General features: G+C 41.7%; 1 protein-coding gene across 1 annotated transcript in view; it reads right to left on the bottom strand.

The window, feature by feature from the left end:
* Positions 1-14,662, bottom strand: part of thada (THADA armadillo repeat containing) — a 116,255-nt gene that overhangs the window by 81,026 nt on the left and 20,567 nt on the right. Inside the window, exons 21-25 of the mRNA XM_047352005.1 lie at positions 13,245-13,354; positions 9,704-9,836; positions 6,218-6,340; positions 6,017-6,139; positions 5,824-5,915 (exon numbers count right to left, since the gene is read on the bottom strand). Coding sequence (XP_047207961.1) covers positions 5,824-5,915; positions 6,017-6,139; positions 6,218-6,340; positions 9,704-9,836; positions 13,245-13,354 — 581 coding nt within the window. The remainder of the gene's footprint in view (positions 1-5,823; positions 5,916-6,016; positions 6,140-6,217; positions 6,341-9,703; positions 9,837-13,244; positions 13,355-14,662) is intronic.

A 14,662-nucleotide genomic window follows, 5' to 3' on the forward strand; every position in this document is an offset into this window, starting at 1 on the left:
TCACAATATGGGTGTAACAACATGACAATTTTGTATCATGATTATTGTGCCAAACTACATGTAGTACAATGATAGTTATTGTTACTACTACTGGTAAAGTCGTGCTTTTCATGTTCTCACTCAGTCACATGTTGACCGTCTCGCCAACAGACACAAATGTCTTCTGTATAACATTTTATCTCTCAGGGATAAGCTGCAGCCTGCAACCCAGACAGCATGCACCCAGCCTGCAGACTGTTGTGTTTTTACAAGCAGATAAGATCCTGTACGGTGTTTTTAAAAACCAGCCACTGTACAGCATAATGTCCACACTGCCTATACCGAGTTGGACCCTGTTTACCTTCAGGACCTCATTAATCCTTCACAGCAAAGACTTTAATAGCGTCATGCACTGTGAATGCTGCTGGAGTACATTTAACCCATTCCCACATTTTGGGCTTTGTGACAAGGTGTATTATTTGGCAGGAAGTAACCAGCAGAAGAAGAGTAGATTTGGAATGATCATACTGGTTTAAACACAACATCCTTACTAAGGGGCCCAAAGTGAGCAAAGAAAATATTCCCCACACGATGACACTACCACCACCAGCCTGATCTGCTGTTTTCCCCTTGAAGAGTCTAGCAGAAATGGAGGGAAGTGAGGAGTTATCACAGAAAGCTGCCCTAGTTCCTGTAAAATGTTCCTGTAGAGGAAATGTGCCTTTTGTTCCAAAAATGTAGAAAACCATTCTCACGTTGGCTCTGGGGGCCCCGGAATGCCTATGAAAGTGATTCCTGGTACAACATTGGGCCAGAACAATAAAATAACTTACGCCGAACGGGCAGAAAAAAAGAACTCTGACACAAACAGACGGTATTTAATTTAACATCGTGATAAAAACACAGTCATGATGGTTTTAGAACGTAGTGGAAATAAAAAGGGAAACTATTAGAGCACTAGGACGGCTACTGCAGTCTACAGACTGATGTTATGACGGCCTGATAAGACAAAGTTCTTGTTCCGAATCCTGTCAAGCTAAACAAATCCAGCCCTCGTCTTTGTTCATCCTGCCATGGCCAGAAATAAACCCTCCCATTCTTGTGTGTGCACCCTGAGCAGCAACAACTGTCACATGTTTGTGCCTATGCATTTACTCAAACACAGAGAGAATAATCAGGGCTGACCTTCCCTCTATCCAGGACTTATACAGGTCTAGGGTCAGGAAAAGAGCTGCTAAAATCTCTGCAGACCCCACACACCCTGCACATAAACTGTTCAGAGTTTTACCTTCAGGCCGCCGCTACAGAACATTGTTTACTAAAACCAGCCGCCACAGAGACAGTTTCTTCCCCCAGGCTGCTTCTCTGTTGAACATTCAATAGAGTACAGAACAACAGCATACAGATGTTGCAAATGCACCTTTTCTATTAGATATGTGTATATTGTACATTGTAAATATGTATATTGTGTAATACAAAAACAGAACAAAAGAGCAAAGTGTACCGGAGTCAAATTCCTTGCTTGTATGTACGAACTTGGCAATAAAGCTGATTCTGATTCTGAAACACATACATGACTGCTGATAAAATGACAAACTTCATATTTAACTCTGGCGGTCTTCCTGCTTCAACCATCATTCAGCCTGAGGGCCAGTAAAGTTTTTATTTGACTCCGTCTGTCTAAATCAAGTCCCCTACTGGAGGGAAGGCGTTTACTCTGCCCAACTCTTGATCACCAGACTGAGGAGATAGTGCTACACATACTGCCTCATTCATGGCAGAGACCAGTTCAGAACAACACGGAAAACACACTCAAGCACATTTAGCAGGAGGAAAGCTGCCCAAAGGCCTTTTTCATGGATATGACACACAGGCGGACCATGTGAGTGAGCAAGGATGATCACGTATGACAACCAAATGCAGAAACTGTGTGAGAAACATACATGAGATTTTGTACAAGTTTGCAAGAGTGTGTTTTCTCCTAATGAGAGTCTGTTCGCCTGACAAGTCTAGGCTCCGGGAGGCCAAGGGTCACAGGCAGTGTCAGAGCACGTTAGACGGAGAGGGAAAAGGGTCAAATAGGAGGTTAGTCAGGAGTTTACATGCACTCATTGTGGGAATAGGTGTCATATTTAAACCATTCTTATTCCAGAGTGGTATGATTATAAAACACAGAACTGCAATTATGTCTTTTAAAACAAGAATTGCATAAGTTTGAATTTGTTGTGGAAGCTCCAAGATTAAAGTCTCCAGCAAGACAAATGCAGGGATTTTTTCCCACAAGTAGGCTTGTATGCATCATGAACACTGTACCAGCTGTCAGGCATGGTGGTGGAAGCATCATGCTGTGGGACTGTTTCACTGCCACTTGCACATTGCTGAAAACGGTTAGAAAAATAAAAACTAAACCTTCCAATTCTTCAATTTTCCGTTAGCTAGATGGTTGAAATTTGGACACAGCTTGATGTTCCAACAGGATAAAGATCCGGAAAACGCATCAAATACTGATTTTGGATAAACCTGGATTCTGGAACAACAGATGTTTACATACATTCACCAAGGGAATGTCATTTAAATTCAGAAAGTACCTTCTGCTTAGTGATCATGATTGATCTGCGCAGCTAGTTCCTTTTTGGCAGCATAAACACCATTTCTTTGGCGACACTCGTTGGCTGAACAACACTCAAAACAACGGAAAAGACCGAAAACACTCAGAGAAGATCTAAGAAGGAGAAATGTGGATTTACGGATGTTGACAAAGTCTTTCTGTGCCATTTTGAAACTAATCTACATTCCAAGATCATCAGTTAAAATTATTGTGCTTAAGTACAAATTATTCAGAGACGACTTTGCTTGGGTCTGGAAAATTATTCCGTCATCTTCAGATGAAAGGAGATTGGTTTGGATGTTCGGGAACAGCCCAGGAACCACCAACCACCATTAACCGTAAAGGGAACTGGAAAGTACTGGAACACCAGTATCACTGTCCACAGTGAAGACAGCTTTACCGTGCTACGGACTGAAAGGGTCACAATCAGGAAAGAAGCTCAACTGAAAGTTGCAGTTTCCCTACAAATTCTGCCAGATTAAAGATGTTAAAATATATAACCGGAATTAACCTAGATGTTTGTCCATGGCTGTAAAATGTGTTTGGTCTAGTTGCAACGAGCTGAGGGACATTTAGAATTAGGGCATATTTACAATATATTCAAACCTGCACCCTAAAAAGGAAATAATTCCACTCATGAAAAAGTATAATATAAAATTAAATTAAGTTTTCAGTTTTAGCATCAAGATAACCCCAAAGATTCCTTTATTTGTGTCAGTATAAGCTTGAGATAAAACCTCCTCAGCCAAAAATGTGAGCTTTTTAGCATTGAATTCAACTCTGGGTGGTCAGGCCGCATTACGATATTTCAGACGTGTATTCTTCTTGATGGGGAGTTTGACAAATCCCTGCAAGTGTATCCGTAATCCATGAAATCCATACACACTTGCATGATACTGGTGCTTAAAGGAACACTTTCTCCTCCAAGGAAAAGGGAGTAACCTTTCAGAGGAGCTTGGCATAGAAACATTTACAGCAATGCTCAAAAGCTCCTCTGCAACATTAATCTGGACATTTTTACATGTAGAGTGCAAAGTGAGGAGTTAAAGTAGAGTTGAGATAAAACCGGCCGGGGCCTTGGCTGGAATGCAGCGAGCAATCTTTGCTCGGTCAGCTTTGTTTACAGTTACATTTATCTAAATGAAGCTATCTCATCGACATCCATCTGTGGTCTCAGAGTGTAGCGGGCCCTCGGTCTGTGCTTTAGTTGGATGATGATCCCCAAGCAAACAACATAACTGGATACAAGTTATTTCAGAAAATACACATCTTCCATTCCCATAGACAGCAACAAATTCAGCCTTTCCAAACACTCAGATACACAGAGTGGTGTTTGTGTGAAGAGGAAATGTGTTTATTCTCCATTTTCAGTGAACCAAGAGAACATTGCAGACACAGAGCCAAATATTGGAGTGGACAAGCTGTCACAATGTGTTTTCTGCTGCCAGGAATCACATCCACAAAGTCACGGTAATAACAGAGACCAGATGCTCAACAGGCTGAGGAAATGATAAACTGCCAAGGATGCAATTAGGAATATGTTGCAACACAACTACAATTCGCTGACATGAAGAAAGCAAATCTGACAATTACACTACTAAAAGAGAAATAAACCTGTAAAAAGATAAATCTATACAACTCAAAGAGCTAATTTATACAACCATCATTTATTTGTACTTCTCACTTATAATGAAACAAATTGTCCCACGTGCACATAAAAATAACCTCATGGTCTAATAATAAGTAAACGGAAAGAAGTCAAGAGGAGCATTATGTATCTGAAAGCTCAACAAGGTGTTGGACATAAGACTAAAACCACCTGTGAAAATGTACAAGATAAACAGGAGCGAGCTCAGCTGGGGTAACAGTGTTCAGAGGCCTTGAGCCAGAAAAAATACAACACAAGGAACCAGACAGAGGACTGTAGAGCAGAAAGCCCTGGGAAAGTTAGTCCTGCAATGAGCTTAAATTCACATTTGAGCAAAAAGTTACAATAATACTGGCAGACAGGCTCAAAATATAACTGACACAATGTATATAGGTCTTAGTATAACCCTCAGTTTACATTTTTAAGTCCCAGAAACTGGGACTGCAAATTAGCCTCCATCTAGAAGGCCTATGGTCAAACATGTTCTCGACTGGATTAGATCAATTCTATTATTATTCACCCATGTGGTTCAAGGACAAATAAAACCAACTAAATAGAAATGAAATAACAGATAAAAAAATATCAACTAAGCTATATATATATATATATATATAGTTGTGTGTGTGTGTGTGTGTGGGAGCTATGCCTGCTGTCCATTTCACTGTGCTGCTCTTCAAACACATGAGCAGTTGTTTGACAAGGTGCTGCGATGCTGCGAGGCAGGACTCTTCCGAAAACCTTAAAAAGCAATCCACAATCTTTCAAACAATTCTCCACAGCAGAGCCAATATGCTTTCAACCAAAACAAAGAGGGTTAAACTTATAAACAAAGTGACTGTTTACACATGCCAAACTCATTCTGTGTGTGTGATACTTATAGATCATCATATAAACATCTGACCACCGCTACATGTCATCTGTTGTTCTTGACAGGAAGTCTTAACATCAGTGTATGCTAATATTTTCCACAACTCTGTTAGCCTCTAAAAGTATTGATATCTCTATAAAAACACACACATCTATTATGATTTCTTTAGAGACAGTCCAAAGAATATAATTTTTTTTCTGTTGCGTTCCGTGTAAAAATGTTGAGAAATGTTCAGAAACATTCACATAATTATCATCAAATGCAGACAGGATGACAGTTAATGCAACAAATGCGACCAACTGAGGAGTGATTACCATTTGATATCAATAAAGTCAAATCACATGGAACCCATTTCATTGTTTTCGGAGAAACTTCCCTTTTTCTTCATTGTCATTCGTGCAGCGAACCTGAAGAATGCATGTCTGCAAAAGTCAATCTGCAGGCAGGCTTGTTGTTTTAGTCAGCGTGGTGTTACAACAGCGCCCTTTGGTGGTGATACTATTTTTGCACCTCAACCTTTATCACTTGGCAATTCAAATCCTTTTAAAGCTTATTTTTAAATATAAACTAATTTGAGATGAACAGATTTATCACATTTTTTACTGTCATGGTGGCAAAAACCTGAAAATGTTTCTTTTACCATTTCCCAACTGAACATATGCACAAAGCCTCAACCTAAAGCTGGGTAGAGCACCATAAAGACAGGCAGAAGCAGCAGACCTGTTCTTTTTTGAGTGTTCATCTTTCCCTCTCTTCACTCCAAAGATCCTTGTGATCAGGGTGCTGAAGAGAAGAGTGGAGGAGTTCCTCACCTGGAAAACAAAACAAAGAGAGAGGGTGGAAAATAGAAATCAGGTATATTTTAACATCCATGCTGCTTTTTATGAGGTAAAAACGTAAGACTTAGACTTACCGCCCAAACAGGAGAAGTGAATCCCAACATAGCAGCCTGCATTCCATCTGAGACAAAGGGAATAATATTTTCCCCCAAACGAGTGTCCCTGTACAGAGCTCTGAGGATGTTCAGAGCATGCACCTGTGTTGAGGGGACAACATACTTAGAAACATCACCAGAAAAATTTAAACATGTTATTCATGAGTGAAATGGTCCAACCTGAGGCACAGTGGAGCTGTTGGTGTTGCTCTCAGCAGACGGCACGGCCAGAGTGATCAGCTCCCCCATGGTCATCTTCAGCAGACTACAGCTGGATGACTTTGGCTCAGAGGAGAGCAGAGCCTGTGGCAAAGATAATAAGGTAACAGAGTGAGGGTTTGAAAACTGTAAAATTGCAACCTGACAAACCTGAAATTAGGTCAGGCTGTCTGGGTAGAGTTTACCTGACATTTGGATCATTTAGCCACAGTTTGCAGAGAAGTTACAAAGGATCAAAAGGATCTCATTGTACAAAGTTATCAGTCAGCGGGAGGGGCCGTGTATCAGAGACCCCCGTTTGACTGCTTGTTTACACAACCTGCATATCAACCAAATACAAGGAAGCAACTCAATACTAGACTTGCTGAGGTTCAAACTGGGCACCAGACATGAGGTTGGTGGTACCAAACGGCAATGGGCCAAGTACCACAGAAACTGCTGATCTGCTGGGATTTAACACAATCACTTCTCCGGTTTACAGAGAATGGTCCAAGAAAGGAAAATATCCCTCGATCAGCAGATGTGTGCACAAAAATCCATCACTTATGCCAGAGGTCAGAGGGCATTCTGGTTCAAGATGATAAAAAGGCTCACATAGGCACTTATTACAACCAAGGAACGCAGAATTCAGCGTCTGAATGCACGACAAACGTAGAAACAGAAAGATGACGGCAATTAGAAAAACTTTGTCTGGTTTAATGAGTTTTGATTCCAGCTCCATGGTTGGATGAGAATTTAGCCAAAAAAACCCAATAAATCCGTCCTGCCTTGTATCAACGGTTTAGGCTGGTGGTGGTGGTGTGAAGATGTGGGGGATATTTTCTGGACAAGTTTCAGGCCAACTTAGTCTAAACACCACAACCTTCCTGACTATTGCTTTTGATCATGTGCTTCCCTTAATGACCACAATGGACCCATCCTCTGATGGTTACTTCCTGCAGGATAATGAGCGATGTCACAAAGTTTAAAAATCAACAACCTCCTGAGTTCTCCTTACGTAATGAGTAGGCCTGCAACTGAGAAGATTTTACTTCCAGCAAAAACATTGAGAGCCGGCAGAAAACCTTGTTGGAGAATGTGTTAGGGTGTGATGAAACCACAATACCAAAAATGACACTGTGCACCACCATGCTTCACTGTTTTAGTGCCAGCATCATGCTGTGGAGTTATCTTTCTTCAGATGGAGCTGGGGTTTTAGTCGTAGCGGAGGAAATTATGACTGGTTCGGTTTTGGCCCAAACCGTCAGGTAGAAAAGAAAGAAGAAAAGCCGAAGATGAAGATTAAAAAGGATTTAATTATCCTGTATCGCGGTGAAGCCAAACATAAATCTAAATCTGCAACAGAAAGGACTTCAAGAGAAGGAAATTCACTTCAAAATCACGCAAAAACTAAATCTAGCAGAAAATCTGTGTGGTCGTCTGAAGAGGGTTGTTTACAAGAGAGACATCCTCATAATCTAAGATATTCGTAGAAATGTTTTCCAGAAAATAGATGACGTGTCGACTGACTACGACCAAAATAGGTTAAAAGCTGAAATTCAGTTAAAATGTGCTTCAACATAGTATTAGTTTAAGGTTGGGCAACCAGATTATTACGGCTTTTTATTTTTGTCATGTCGTAATACTGTCGTAATAAAACCTTGTCATGTAACCCTGACGTTTTTCAGCTGAATTGTAAAGAGCATATGTCACATTAAACGTGACATATGTAAACGTGAAGTGTAATGAGAGGCAAAAAAGAGAAAAAGCTGTTTTCAATCCGTCTACTGAAAACTGGCATGACCTCCATGACTGAGAATCTCCACTAATGCAAAACAAGGCTGTTTGTTGCCTTTTTTATGACTCTGATCTCAACTCCAGCTGTGCTTCATTCACATAAAGAAACAGATCCACACTGTTTGTCAGTACTGATAGGCTGACTGAATTACATCATTTTTATGTGCCAGGGATGGGAACAAGGGGATGTGGGAGCTGCTGCATGAGCAAAGAGTTATCTCACTGAGGGAGCTGATGGGAGCCAGCTGTGTCAGGGCTGGGATGCTGACGGGAAACAAGCCTTGCAGCAAAGGATGGAGATATGGAGTGTACAGGAAGAAGAGAAGGAGGAGACAGCGGCTCTAAGGAGCGACGGGTTTTCCTGGTTCCTGTGAACCAGTCTAGACCAGCATGAGGCAGGCACAGCAGCCAGCGTTCCCAGATCTGACTCTTCCTCTCAGTGTAAAGGAATGCAGCCAAAGCAAAGGTATTGATTTCTGTTTTCCTCAGACTTCCCTTGATTCTTTGACCATCATCTTTTCTTCGACGCCTCAAACAAAACGGTAAACACAGTGACCCAAACAGTTCCAGATCATACAAGTCCCGCTAAGAGCTTCCAAAACATTCAATTAAAAACCAAAAGCGAAATCTGTGGTTTTAAGTCATCCTGGCACAAAAACATGTCCTGTCTAGGTTTCTATGTTTAGGGGTTGAGCTGTGGCTCAATTACACACTGAGTTGGAGATAACAGTTCTCTGTTAGAGGTGGGGGGCAACCAGAGGACACCATGTTTAAACCGGGTCGGTCTATGACTTCATCTGATGTTTATCAGCTTCAAGATTTATTTAAATCTAACCTCTACTGAACAAAAATGCTTTTTGCAGTTTCTCTGAGCATTACAAGGTTTGACGTTCCTGGGATGTCCACTCCTTCAGAAAGATGCAGCTGTCTGACATGATTTTAGAGACAATAGGCTTTCTCCTGGAAGTACTTTGAAACACGCCACCCTTGTTCAGTATTTTTCCAACAGTCATGTCATACACTTTCACATTTTACATCCTGGTTGAGGTCCATAGAACATGAAATGTAGCTCCTAACCCAGAGAAATGGCCTTAAAACCCGTTCCAGATTGATAAGCAGGAACGATTGCTTCTTTACGGTCATTGCTGATGGCTTTACATCTTGGCATTTTATTAACACACTTGCATGAGCACCAAACCATTAAAACGACTGCTTTTGTAGAGGTGGCTGCACTGATGTTGATCGCTTAAACAAGTGCACCTGATCAACTGCACCTCGCAGCTACTTTCATTCTCAAATCCCATGGAGATAGCGAAGGTGTACTTAATTATTCCACACACAGCGCTATCATTTTGGAGTTATCTTTCTTTAATAGATAGTGACAGAATGAGATCCTCTTTGTTTTCTTGCACACTTGAACTTAGATATAAATCAATTAAGACCCAGGTCCTTTTTATTATGTCCTGATATGCAAAACCCTAAAACTGAAAGGTGGATGTACTTTCTTTTCATCATTACTGTCTACTGTGCCAGGTAAACTGAATTCAATGACTGCTCTGCTCACCAACACGTTCTGGCAGACTCTTGAAATCGTCAGCCTGACTTCAACAACCAAGGCCGCGGCATCTCAAGCACCCTTCTGATTCTCTCATGCCTTCTCGTAACGTTTACCTGAATGTAGAAGGGTATTCCAGCGCTTCGTCGTGTGGCACACAGTTTCGATGTCGGATCACTGGATTTGACCTCTTCCAGAACCTCGGATAGCCAGCGGGAGGGAAGCTGCTGCAAGGCCCGACTCCCGCTTCTTAAAACATAAAAACATTATTTGGTCATTAGGAAAAGGATCAGGAATACTATATTTACTTTCACGACTCGCTCAGATGCACATTTACTTGTTTTTTATTATTATTATCATATACATTGAGATGCTGCATCAAATCCAGCTCCTTGCAAAAGACTTCATTCCACTTGAACCTTTCCACATTTCGCCACAGAACAACCACAAACTTCAGTGTGTTTAACTGGAATGTTATTTTGACCAACACACACTGGTGCATAACTGTGCAGAGGAGGGAAAACTGCAACATGTAGTATGTGTTAGTATTCAGAACCCATGAGACAATGTTCTCTAGAACCTCACTTTGCTACAACTACAGCTGCAAATCTTTTGGACAATGTTTCCATTTATCTTAGCAAAGTAGCTCAAGCTCAGTCAGATTGAACGGAGAACTTCTGTGAACATGAGCTACAGACTTTCAACCGGGTTTGGTTCTGGTTTGGTCCTAGACCATTGATGTACCGTACATTGTAGCTCTAGAGGTTTGCTGTCCTGCTAGAAGGTGAATAAAAAAGTTAAGGCAGGAAGGAAGAAAAGAGAGGAAGGAATTCATCCTCCAACCAACTCTGAACGGCCAAAGAAAAGCATCTATGCAGCCAGCACCGCGTGTTTCAAAGGACATGGTGTGTCCAGGGTGATGTGCAGCGTTAAAACGAAGAAAGGAAGGAATCTTGGAAGGAAGTAGGAAAGGAAAGAAAAAAGAAAAGAAAGAATGAATCAAGAAAATAATTGAAAAAATTTAAGAAAGGGAATATGGAAATAAAAATTTAAAGAGAAAAGACAAAAGGGAGAAAGCAAGGAGGAAGAAATAAATGAAGAAAGGAAGGAAAAAAGAATTATTGGAAGGAAGAAGAGAAAAAATAGGGAATAAAGAACGAAAATAAAACCAAAGAAATAATTTAAATAAGGGAGGAATCAAGGAAAGGAAGGATAATGTATTTGGTACACACTTAGTACATCTAAGCTCTAGAACTCACATGGAAACACTAAAACTTATCGATCTACGGATGAGAAGCGGCAGCAGTCGGGTCAGAGACATGAAAATTCAATCTCCTCTGAACTGATGAACATCAAAACTTCAGTGTGCAAGTCGTCACCAAGTAAAGACAAAGTTAGCCATTTTTAATATCAGTGAGGTGTTTAACACCAAGGTCAGAGGAAGCTCAAACAGGGGAAGAGGTTTCAAAAGTGGAATCTGTGTATCTATAGAGCTGCATCTGCTCCTCCTTCATTCTGCCACTCGAACCAGTGACACCGATGCAGGAGGACTCTAGATTATCCCATTTCACTTTTAACCTCTGACCCCTGCCAGTAAAAAAGAATGTGAAATAAAGAAAATGAACAAATGAGGACCAAAGAAGTATTTCTGGAAACGTAACCAAGTTCATCTGGTGGTGGTTTGAGAGCATGTCTTACAAAAGAATTTGGGATGAAATGTTGCAGCTGAAAGTGCACATTTCACCAGTGAATTCCTTCACAAAAGAGAAAGTGAATAAAAACAGAAGTGAAAGCAGCAGAAGATTCGGAAGGAGAGAGACGTAGCAGAGACACGGTGAGGGAGTGAAAACACTGAGGAACGCACCAAAGCCCGAGCATCAAAGGCCTGTGGGTAGGCACCCCGCAATCAACACCCTGTAACCCAACACAGTCTGCATACCATCCACACAGAGCGCCTCGCCTCGCATCAGCTCACAGCGCCAGGAGAGAAAACACACACTCCCAGCACTCCTACACAACCACCACAATGTCGCCTTCATTGCAAAACTCATACAGAGACACAGAGAGGGAGAGAAAGACCGGTTTCTGCAGCAGAACAAAACAAGTGAGGGCTTTGGTGAGTACTGGGTGGTTCAAAGTCAACACTGCTGCGGCGGTGGTGTGGTTCGTCACCTGCCGCAGGGCTGTGGACCATGTCCACACAGCCAGTCATTGAGGAAAACAGGGAGGAGCAGGAAAGTGACGATCTCTTATGTTAATAGAGGAATTCTTCCTACAGCATCCTCAACACTTGTTGGCACTCCTGGTAAAAATGACCAAACAGCCTTGGGGAAAAAAAATAAATATAAATGAATAAAATAAAAATCAATCCGTTTTCTTTTTTTATGTATACTTTTTTATACATTTTTAAGTTGATCAGTGTCAAGGAACTATCAACTGTTTCCATGGGGTATGAACCTGATCATTTCTTGTAGCCACTCTTTAAAACAGACAGAAGATTCAAGTAAGACATATTTATTGCTTTACATTTTATGTTACAACCAGAAACTTCAATGTGTTGTTTTTTTTTCTTTTCACATGCTCTGTTGCGGCCTTTCAGGCATATATAGAGAAGCTGGTTGCCAACATGTGCCAGGGCTGACCTGCTCTGCATAAAGGACAAGACGAGACTGAATCCTAAATGTGTGACTTTTTAATCGAGACTGGATCCAGCATCAAAGCCGGCAGGTCACAGTATCGTAACAGTACCCTGTGTTCGTATAGCCTTCAAACATTTGGATTATCCGTGCGTGTGTGTGCGTGTGTGTGTGATTGAGCATATGTGTCCCCCACTGGACAGGCCAAGCCGGGAACCCAGTTCCCCCAGTGGCCCAGGGCCCCCACCAACCTCCAGCAAAGGACCGCCCAGCACCAAGCAGGGGGGACCCACCAACACGCCAGGCAGGTGCCAACCACCCCAGCCCCCCCCCCCCACCGAATTTAAACATGCTTTTCATCAAGCCCACATTTCTGTATTAAAATGTTTTATATTATTGGTCTGATGTAATTTTCTAATGTTAAATGTTATGTTTTCATGCGCTGTAAGCAGAAAATCAGAATTAACAGTAGTAAAGGCTTAAAACATGAGTCAATATATAAATTTATTATATTATCCTTTATATGTGTTTCGCTTAGTGATGGAGTTAATGACATAAATGAACTTTTCAACAATATCCTCATTTATTGTATGACTGGATGTTACACCTGCAGCTTTCTGTCCTGATGTTACTTTATGATACTGTGAAAAAAGGTGAACCCCTAAAGAACAAATATTCAAAGTTTAATATCTGAAAAAATATATATTATTAATTTGATAAATGCTGATAAATGTAATATTTTCTAATGTCCATCGGGTAGAATGTAGGACTTTAACGATAAACCTTTTTCTTTTTTAAATGTCGTCCAAACTTTACCAGAGGTAAACAGATGATATATGTGTTCACCCGCTTCTGATGTCATTTCTGCTCAGATCTTACCCACTCGCTAATTACAAGGCACACTTTCACTCAGCACCAAGACAGAAGCTGCACTGCCCACGGCTCTTCAGTAGTATTACCTTTCAGCCTCTGCTGGCCTGCATGTGAAAACGCATACACACACACACACACACACACACACCTGCAGAGCATGTCGGTGAGTCGTACAAAGCCCACGTAAGCCAGCTCAAAGGCTCCTCGGTGCCGGGACTGCAGGAGCTGCTGGCGGAAGTACAGGCCGACCCCCTCCACCTGTAACAGAGAGAATCGAGGATTGAGTGTGAGAGGAAAGTGTTACACAAAGTGTTAGCGTTCTGTTTTCACAACTCTTTAACTTTCTTTTTTAGAAGAAATGGAAATGGCCATGAAACATATGCTCCTTACGTTCTTTGTGAGAGACACTGGAAGCTAGGCCTTCCTTTCCTGCGCGTTTTAAAGGATTGTCTGTTTTAAATCACTAAATTGCCTCTAAAGCACACGAGCAAGTTCTGCAGAAGCTGTTATTGATCCATTCATTGGAATCAGAGAAAATCTGAAAATGTTGTCCTGTGTGTCTATAGCAAATTATCGATCTCATTAGTCAAATGTGATCGTGACTTTTGACTCATTAGTCAAGCTTATGATATCCAGCAATAGAGAACAAAGACAGTACACCTTCTATCATGTGACTCTATACGCCAAATAACTGAACAGACAGTTTGATCTTTGCCTCTAATAAACTGCGTCGGGGTTTCTCTCTGGACTCTCGTCTCTAACCCTCTCCTCTTTTTCCTCGCTGTACTCAGCTCAGACCTCAGCGTGGATGAAGGTCTGTGTTGGGACCTGCAGAAAGAAACATTCCTGAAGGAATAGTAGTCCCACGTTCCTCTAGAACAAGGAAGGAGACTTCTAAAATGACAGAAAACCACTGCTGAGAGTCCTGATAAGTACTTTCTGTTCATCCTGACTGTATTTGAGGTGTCTAACCAGAACGAAAAGGGTAATTACATGTGTTTAACCCAGAGACCAGAATAAAACCTCATAAAACAGAGTGGAGGTTCTCTTCTAAAAAAGCAGCACTCGATGTGGCTCTGGGTCAACTTACGACGAACAGGTGCACCGACAGTTAACCTCAGAGAAATGTCCCCAACACTACGTAGGGGTCAGATTTCAGGGGGATTTAACCTGATCAGCAGCCTTCATTTTAACCCCCATCATTCCACAGATATTGTTTCTGCGAACCGTCAGAGATCATAAACTCAACTTTTTACAAGAAAGTGGCACCAAAGTGGCTCTGTCTCTCAAACTCACTCTTTTAGCACATCAAGCCGTGAGAGCGGCATGTCAGTAGCGTGACAAGTGTGCTCAAATAAGGACGCTGAGACATCCGCATAATGGCCACTGTCAGTAAAACCATCCAGTTAGTAATAGTGTTACCAACGGTGTTCTAACTATACACACACAGAGACGCGCCGGGCCCTGTTTCTGTGGCAGTGTGTAAACTGGTGAGTGTACTGCAGGTGAGGCGGCAGGGCGAGGCGGACGCAGAGCTCCAGCTCCCTGTCATTAAGGCTGTGGTAT

Source organism: Girardinichthys multiradiatus, chromosome 22, assembly GCF_021462225.1.
Source record: "Girardinichthys multiradiatus isolate DD_20200921_A chromosome 22, DD_fGirMul_XY1, whole genome shotgun sequence".
Classification (NCBI taxonomy): domain Eukaryota; kingdom Metazoa; phylum Chordata; class Actinopteri; order Cyprinodontiformes; family Goodeidae; genus Girardinichthys; species Girardinichthys multiradiatus.